Source organism: Zea mays, chromosome 1 (assembly GCF_902167145.1).
Source record: "Zea mays cultivar B73 chromosome 1, Zm-B73-REFERENCE-NAM-5.0, whole genome shotgun sequence".
NCBI classification, from domain to species: Eukaryota; Viridiplantae; Streptophyta; class Magnoliopsida; order Poales; family Poaceae; genus Zea; species Zea mays.
Genome location: NC_050096.1, coordinates 302,270,033 through 302,279,277, shown reverse-complemented (window position 1 = coordinate 302,279,277; position 9,245 = coordinate 302,270,033). Strand labels below are relative to the sequence as shown.

Below are 9,245 nucleotides of genomic sequence, written 5' to 3'. Positions count from 1 at the left end.
CCCAAGCACCAGGCCACGGTGGACAATAACCAGATCAAACAGTGCACCAGTAGAGCACGCAGCACAAGCGCGGAGCCAACTCCACTCTCTCCCAATCGCCACCAGAGAGACGCACAGAATGCCAGGACCGATTGAATCGATCGAATGTGTGATTGGAATAGAGAGCAGGAGAGAGGAGCCAAGATTTCCAGTCTCTGGAACTCTAGCCTATACCGAGGAAGGGGAATCACCTCACATTTGTAAAGGAGACGAGCAGGAGCTTTTACCAGAGGCCGATCCATCGTGGGCGCAAGATTCGGTCGCCAGTTACACGGAGGAAGCGGATCGGCAGTTGGGCGCCGCCGCCGCCCGAGTCGCGGCTGAGCCTGCGCTCGTCCGCTCAGCCTTGCGGTCACCCAGGCACACTCGCTTGTGTGACCCCTGCCCATGCCCTACGGCCGCCCAGGCCTATGCTGGCTGCCCTGCTGGGCTGCTCGGCCCAACAGGCCTGGTAGCGGCCCAGCGGGTGGCCTTTTCCTTCCTTTTTTTTAATTTCATTTCTCATATTTTCCATAACGAAAATAAAGGGAAAATCCCTACAAAATGAACAGCATGATCGTCTTCCATTTCAGTCAAACTTCGTCTTGACCATGCCTCTGTATACCCGCAACCTGATTCCGAAGATACCTACTCGCATACTTAGAAAACATTGTCAAATCACGTTTTCGATGACCTTCGGAAGCTGAAAGCCCCCAACATATAATAACGACACTAGAGCACCATATGCTTTTAACTACAAACATAAAGTCCACGACCCTTCCAAAAAAGCAACCAGTAACAAAAAGCATCGAAAACCACAGGCCATCGTCATCCACATGCCAAAACAGAACAGCGGCTCTCTCTGCCTCCTCCCATGTACTACAAACAGTTCCTCTTCCTCCGACCGGTTTGGCCTCGGAGTTGGAGCACCAACTAGAAACCTACCTCGTACATGTACACATACAGTGCGACGGCGTTCCTCGTCCTCGGGCAGTCGGCATCGGATCCTTTCAGCGTCTGTGAATCTGGACGGAACAATGACATGGCACGCGTACGTACCATTTTTTGGTCACCTGAAATCGCCATCACGACGAGTGGAGAACACAGCAGCTGTCTGTCTGTTTGGGTGGCATCACTCCACAGTGAAAGCCTGCGGAGTGCAGTGCAGCAGTGCACGATGATCTCTCTCTCTCCCTCCCGGGCTCCCGCCCTACCGAACCATCATGGACAAAGCGTCACCTTGCCGGACTCTCGGTGTTAAGACTAACAGCTCTATCTTCCTCAGCTTGAACTGAAGACTACCATTATTAGGCGGTGACCATGATGGGCATGCGCTGCCTCAGCTTATTAGGTGCATGCTTTTCTGCCTCATTCGAAGACACGCGTGCGGTGCGCTCACCCCGGTGGCCGGCCGGCGCGCGGGCTGTGGTGGACAGTGGAAATGGTGGTGCCCGCCGCCTGCCTGCCTGCCTCCAGTGGCAAAAGTTTCAGCGCATTTGGCCTGCTGAGAGCCTGATGTGCAGCCCTCTGCAGTGCACGCAGGCCGTTTGGTTTGGCTCAACTATAAGAGAAGAGAACCCAGACGTCACGTACGCGATGGAAATGAGCGTCTTTTGGAGCCTGCCTGACATACACTCAGCCAGACAGCGACTTGTTGGGAACTGGACGGAGGGAGGACCAGAGGCCGGCCGGCCGGCCGGGCGGCGGCGTCTGTTTTCGTTCGCCTTTGCAGCTCGCAGTGCGAGACGAGGCGGCACTGGCGCCGGCCGCCGGGCAGCATGCACGAGCTAGCACGGCCGGGTGGCGAGTCCTTTCGCTCTTGTTGCATCGCATCGCAGAGCCAATTCTGAGAGAACGGGACAGGACATGCCCATACAAACACAGCAAGACAGAAAACGCCGTTTGGTCGTTTCCTTGGATGTTGATGTTCAGGAAAGAGAAGACTATGGCCTCTCCAGCTACAGCTACGACTACGAGCGAACCCGGCCGTTTTTTGGACGGTCCTGCCGTTGGAATCCGAACTGAAGATTCCTCGGCCAGTCACCAGTAGTATCAGCAGGCCACTCTTCCGTCCCTGTTTTCTTTTCTTTAAAAATAAAGTGCAAACCTGACGACGCGTTCACGTCTGAAATTAACATCGTTACCTTATACTCCCTCTATTTTAAAATATAATTCCTTTGATTTTTCTTCAACCCTCTGATCACTCGCCTTATTTAAGAAATTCATGAAAAATAAAAAAAAGTAAGTCATATGCAAATTTGCATATGTGATAATAAACAAAACCACAACAATTTTTTTTTGTTTTTTCTAATTTTTTGAATAAGATGAGTTTGTCAAACTTGTGATAAAAAGTCAAACGAATTATAAATTAAGACGGATAGAGTAGATCCAAATAGGGGTGTAACATGTCGGGTACCGGATACAGGTGGTTAAAATACCCTTTTCGGATACAAATTCAGGTTTTTTTTATATTTGGGACGGATACGGATAGTGCCTGGATAGTGCACCTTCGGATTTGGGTCGGATACGGAGTAAGAACTATTCAGTAAATACCCTAGATATTCGGATCAGATACGAATACTCATATTTCGGATACCTATTTTTCCTTTTTCTACACAATATTGTTATTGTTGTCAAATCATAACTTTTACCTATGAAATCGGATGGAGATAAAGTTTATATGAAAATCGAAGAGCTCAATGAGATCTACAACTTTGTAGTATATCACAAATTTTTGAACAAATCGTTACTTAGAAAATATTAAAATAATGTCCAGATTTATATCAAACTAATAGATCGTTTGTCATTTTCATGTGAAGACTTGATGTTATCTTCATGTGAAAACTTAAGATTATCTTATTGATCTTGTAACTTATTTGCAATTTTCAGTCGATAATAAAATATTTTATAAATTTAATTGCATTTTGATGATTTTCCTCAAAAAATAATAATGCACAAATAGCCTAAAAATCATAAAATCTTATGGAGGTGCAACATATGTTTTGGACCACAAAATCCACACTATACACACGTTTCTTCCATTTCAACTCCACTTATTTGCATAAGTTACACATGAAATCAATTTATCATTTTTACGTTGGTACTTGAGGTTGTCTTCGTATAGAATGTTTATTAGTTTTGGTTAATTATTTGCAATTTTTTGTCGAAACTAGAATATTTTATGAATTTAATTCTATTGTTATGATATTCTTAAAAAATTAATAATACACAAATAACATAGATTTTTACGGAGGCGTAACATATGTCCATATATAATCTTAAAAAATATTTGGACCATAAAATCTATAAGATGCACGCGTTTTTTCCATTTCACTTTCACTTGTTGTGTGAGGTGCACGTGAAATCACTTTAAGTATCCAATTTTTATCATATTCATCACTTAACTTTATCATTTTCACATGGGGACTTGAGGTTATCTTTGTATAGACTGTTTATTAGTTTTGGAAATATTTTTGTAATTTTTTATCGAAACTAGAATATTTTATGAATTCAATTGTATTTTGATGATTCTCTATAAAAATAAATTAATAATGCACAGATAGTCTCGAAAAATCATGAAATTTTACGAACAACATATGTCCACATATAATTCTAAAAGATGTTTAGACCATAAAATACACAATATGGCCATGTTTCTTCTATTTCACTTCCACTTAATGCGTGAATTACACGTAAAATTGCTCTAAGTATCCAAGTTTCAACATAATATATACTTCTCTTTATCATTTTCATGTGCGGTCTTGAAGTTATCTTCTTATAGAATGTTTTCTAGTGTTAGTAACTTATTTGTAATTTTTGGTTGAAAACTAGAATATTGTATCAATCTTATTATATGTTGATGATTTTCTGCAGAAAAAATTTAATAATACACAAATATCCAGTTCAGTTATAAAGGCGCAACATATGTTCACATATAATCCTAAAAAACTATATTTTGTTGTATATAGACTATTATGTGATTCCAATCTTGTCATTATGTGTGAAATATTGTGTTGGACTAATATGATCTTAACGTATTGATATAATATATTGTTATATTGATCTATGTTCTATGTATTGCTCATTTATAACTGTTTTATAGGTGAACATAACTATAGTGAACGATAATTAAGTCACTTATCTGATCGAAAAATATCGAGTCCCTGTATCCATCCCGTTTCTCACTATTCGTATTCGACTCCGAATTTAATTAAAATACATTAGTATAGGTCTATAGGATACATAATGATCTACCATCCATCCGTATCCGTCCCATAGATTTAAGGGAAATTTGGATCATACCATTAAAAGATCACCACTTTAGATCCATACCATTACTATCTCACTTACATGTGGGTCCACATTAGTCAATGACATGTGGGGTCCATGGTATATATCTAAAGTTTGGATCTTTTAATGGTATAGATCCAATTGTTCCTAGATTTAAATCTAATTAGGTTTATGAAGCATAATACAAACGTTTGTATCTTTAAATATATTTTTGATTGAAAAAATATTAGGTTTATGATTCGGCGGCCGTTGTGAGGAGCGCGGCTGTGCGGGCATGCCACCGGGGCCGGCCGGTCCCTCCCTCCTCCGCTGGGCTCGCGCGGGAGGAGAGGGGGAGGCCCTGCTCCTCCGGTCGTGGTCCTGGTCCTGGTCCTCCTTCACGGCCGGGCGGGCGCCACCCACCATCACGCACACTCATTCACGGCGGCGGCAGCAGTAGCAGCAGCAGCCAACCACCGTCCCGTCCAGTCCAGGTGCAGCAGTGGCAGGAGCAGGGGGTGCCGCGACGGGGGCGCAGCCGGGCCCCAGCGCGGTCAGACAGCCACGCCGCCTCTGCGCTGCACTGCACAGCGTGGCATGATTGGGTCCCTGGCCCCCCCTTTCCCCCCGCACTGCTCTCTGCCTCAATGCCCGCCCCAGCCTCCCACCCTCTCACTCCAGTCAGTCCCTCCCAGCGGCTCGCCAGCCACCTGCTCCTCCAGTCCTCTCTCCATCCCTCTCCGGCTCTCCGCCTCTCCCCCTCGTGAGGAGGTGAGGAGAGGAGAAGCAACAGAGGGGGCCGCGGCGACCGACCGACCGACCGACGTGTCCTGAGTCCTGGTGCTGGTGGTGGGTGCTTCTCGTTCCTGGTACGTTCCTGCCCTCGCGCCACTGTTCGTTACAGTTACATTTACAGCCCCCGCTCTTTCTCTTCCTGATTGATTAACTGGTTGATGGGCCTGCTGCCGGCTCGTCGGTGTTGCAGGCGGGTCCATACACGGCGGGGTGCTAGCTAAGGGAGAGGTGCCGGCGTCGGCGTCGGCTGCGAGGAGCAGGAGCAGCAGGCCACCGACGGATTCGGAGATCTCGCCGGAGAAGATGAAGAGATCTGCATCTGTGAGTGCCCCTCCCTACTGTCCGTGCCCGTGCCGCGCTCCTCGTCTCCCGGGATCGCGGGAGGCCCAAGGGACGATGGATCGTGCCGTTACCCGTCACGGGGTTCCGGTGAGCAGTGCCCGACCGACCCGTTGCCCTTTCTGCTGCATCTCAATACCGCCGTTGGCCCGAGGAGATTGGCGGACGGCCTCACGCGCTGCTGCCGTCCTAGATCGATCCTGCATTCCTGCGTGGCGCCTGCTGGCATTGCCGCGTGATCTGCCGTTTGTTTTCCCCTGTCACTTGATCGAATATACATATTTATTTCTTTTTGCAAAACCGGTCCGTGTTCCAAACAATTGGTATATCGCCTTAGTTGAAGGTGTCACATTGATCCACAATTCAATAAAGCAATTTTGAAGATAGGTAACACGAGAGGAAACTAAATGCGTTGGCCCTCTCCAGCTTTGTGTGCCATGTTCAGATGCTATAAAAACCATCTCGACGAAGATTCAGTGAAACTTTTTTTCCAGATGGATATAATTCCGTTCAGTTTCATTGCAAAGTTCTTCACGTTACATGTTTTGCTGGTGACGCAAATTACAAGCACAGATATACTACATGTGATTGTTACTGAATCTCCATTTTCTTTTTTTTTCCTTTGGAGTTTCTGCCAGCTGTTTCAAGTCCTTCTGGTTTTCACAGCCGTGATTGAGATCCAATGGTCCACTGTATCCAGCATTTACTGCAAGGACATGCCGCCGAACGTGTATCGGCCTCACAGTGTCACAATAACTGAATTTGGTGCCGTTGGGGATGGTGTCACCCTCAATACAAAGGCATTCCAGAATGCAATCTTCTATCTCAATTCATTTGCGGACAAGGGTGGCGCGCAGCTTTTCGTGCCTGCGGGAAGGTGGTTGACGGGGAGTTTTCATCTTATCAGCCATCTCACTTTATCACTGGACAAGGATGCAATAATAATTGGATCTCCGGTAAGATGATTTGCAGAGTTTGCACTATGATAATCTGTACTCCAATATATTCTTTGGATCGTATGCTTGTTATGTTATGCCCATGAACTAGTCAAACTTATATTGCTGAATCATGTTATCAATCTAGCTTTCTTCTAGGAAACAATACAAAGCCAACTGCATATGTTATATCTATTACTAAAAGGACAGATCCAGTGCTGACAGCTCCCACACTTGTGGTCTGGGAAAGGGATAACCTAGTCAAACCTTGCTCCTGCATTTTGCGGAGAGGCTGCATCGAACCCAAGACCTTTTTAGCTCAGTGGGAAGTCTTTAGATGCTAAAAAAACCACATTCCTTAAAGGTTCAAAACCCTTTTGTTTTTCCGCGTTGATCCTGGTTATACTTCCATGGTAATGCCTTGAATGCATCCTGCAGGATTCATCTCATTGGCCAGTTATCGATCCTCTTCCATCCTATGGTCGAGGTAGAGACCTTCCTGGAAAAAGACATCAGAGTCTGATTTTTGGATTAAATCTGACGGATGTAATTATAACTGGTTAGTAAATACTATAGTTGTGTCGCCCCCATCTTCTTCAAGTATCATTTAGTTAGCTTGTAAGTATTCTAAATGTTGCTACTCTTGGGCAGGTGCTAATGGTTCAATTGATGGTCAAGGAGCTATTTGGTGGGGCTGGTTCCACAACCACACATTGAATTATACTAGACCACATCTTGTGGAGTTGATGTATTCTACCAATGTCGTCATATCTAATCTAACCTTCAAGAACTCGCCGTTTTGGAATATCCACCCTGTGTACTGCAGGTTGGTTTTCTAGATAGCCACTTGCTTTCTGTTCAAACATAAAAAAAAATTCATTCACAATACAAATATATTATCTGGAGTGCTTTTGCTACATAAACAGCCAAGTGCTTGTCCGGCATGTCACAATCCTAGCGCCTTTGAATTCGCCAAACACCGACGGCGTTACTCCAGGTAAGATGCCACTTTTAATTATTCGAGATTTCTAAGCTTTCTTAATGTTTTACATGCTTGCTCCTTTCCCTCCATTTTGTTCTGCACTAGGGAACTTTTGTTATTAAACACACTAGGGAAACATTGGTGGCTGATATAATTTGGCATGTTTTCCCTCCAAGAATTTTTACTCTTTGTGCTTTCCAGATTCATTTACTTTTGATTTGTGTAGTGTAGCTGAAATATCTGAAATATGCAATGCAAGCAATTCTTTTGTGAGGTGACGGCATACTTTTAGGTTTCCGATTGCTGTTACGCAATGTTAAAAATAGTAATAACATAAGCATGAACTATCATAAGATGTGACTGGTCTTTGCTTGAAATGTGACCTTATCCCAGTCCTCCAAATCTATGGTACACCAATAGTTAAGAGGTTCATTGAAAAACATGTTTGTTTTTTTTAACTTATGTTGGAATTGCATAGCCATCAATCATATTTGCATCTATGGTGCTAATACAACTCCAAACCCATCCAGACTCTTCCACGAATGTGTGTATCAATCATTGCTATGTAAGAAATGGCGGTGATGTTATTGTCATTAAAAGTGGCTGGGATGAATATGGCATTTCATTTGCTCAACCAAGCTCCAATATCAGCATAAGCGACATCACAGGGGAGACAAGGGGTGGTTCAGGGATTGCCTTTGGAAGTGAGATGTCAGGTGGCATATCGGAAGTACGGGCTGTGGGCCTCCGCATTGTCAACTCCCTTCACGGGATCAGAATCAAGACGGCCCCGGGGCGCGGAGGGTACGTGGAGAATGTGTACATAGCAGATGTGAGCATGGACAATGTTTCGATGGCCATCAGGATCACTGGAAACTATGGTGAACATCCTGATGACAAATATGACAGCACTGCTCTCCCTGTGATAAGCAATATTACAATCAAGGATGTTGTTGGCGTTAACATTGGGGTTGCTGGTATATTGGAAGGCATTCAGGGGGACAATTTCAGCAACATTTGTCTGTCCAATGTTTCCCTCAGTGTGCAATCTGCACATCCATGGAATTGTTCACTTATTGAAGGGTATTCGAACTCGGTGATCCCAGAATCATGCGAACAGCTCAGAAGCAATTGTAGACAGACATCCATTTGCTACGATGGAAGCAGTTCTTCAGTAATGAGTGTGCAGCAACCAAGACATACATCGCCCACCAGCCGGTTGCTAGATCTTTTTACTGGAGTTGGCTTCATTTTAGTGTAGGTAGAGCTGTGCTTGTTCTTGCTGCAAAGGGGGCTTGCTTCATGTAGTGAGAGCCCTATTAGTCATGTATATCTGATTCTTGCAATTATTTGTGATTAGAGTGCCACTTGCTTCATGTATATAGCTGTTGAGATGACTGTCGGTGTATCTTTGCCTGTTTTGTTCCAATTTTTGGTATGTGAATGCAATCTGCATAACTTTATGGTTTTGAACACACTCCCTCTGTTTCTTATCATCTGTCATTCTCATTTCCTAAGAAGTCAAATATATTTAACTTTGATTAAACATATGTATATAATGTTAATATTTATAGTATATAATAATATTATTAAATAGATCGTTGGATCTAATTTTATAATAAAATTATTTGGGATATAAATGTTGCCCATATTTTTTTATAAACATAGCAATTTTTTTAAAAAAATATCAACACGACTACCTGATGACACTTAAATAGGGATGAAGGGAGTAGTTTTTCTTTTTAATAAAAGATACAATAAATTAATTTCCTGCTAGAGTTATCCTTCCACAGCCAATATGTAACTATGCAGTAAGTTATTGCATTTGCACCTTAAGGGGGTGTTTGTCTGGAATTATAATTTACCCAGATTATATAATTCAACAACTTTTGAACTAAGCGTTACTT

General features: G+C 43.6%; 1 protein-coding gene across 1 annotated transcript; it reads left to right on the top strand.

Annotated features, from left to right (window-relative positions):
- Window positions 1-4,536: 4,536 nt before the first annotated feature.
- LOC100285112 (polygalacturonase) lies at window positions 4,537-8,812 on the top strand. Its single transcript, NM_001158007.2, has 7 exons — window positions 4,537-5,156; window positions 5,273-5,403; window positions 6,060-6,377; window positions 6,795-6,915; window positions 7,008-7,182; window positions 7,283-7,353; window positions 7,869-8,812. The coding sequence occupies exons 2-7, from the start codon at window positions 5,386-5,388 to the stop codon at window positions 8,597-8,599; spliced, it is 1,434 nt and encodes a 477-aa protein (NP_001151479.2). The 5' UTR covers window positions 4,537-5,156; window positions 5,273-5,385; the 3' UTR covers window positions 8,600-8,812.
- The last annotated feature ends 433 nt before the right edge of the window (window positions 8,813-9,245 follow it).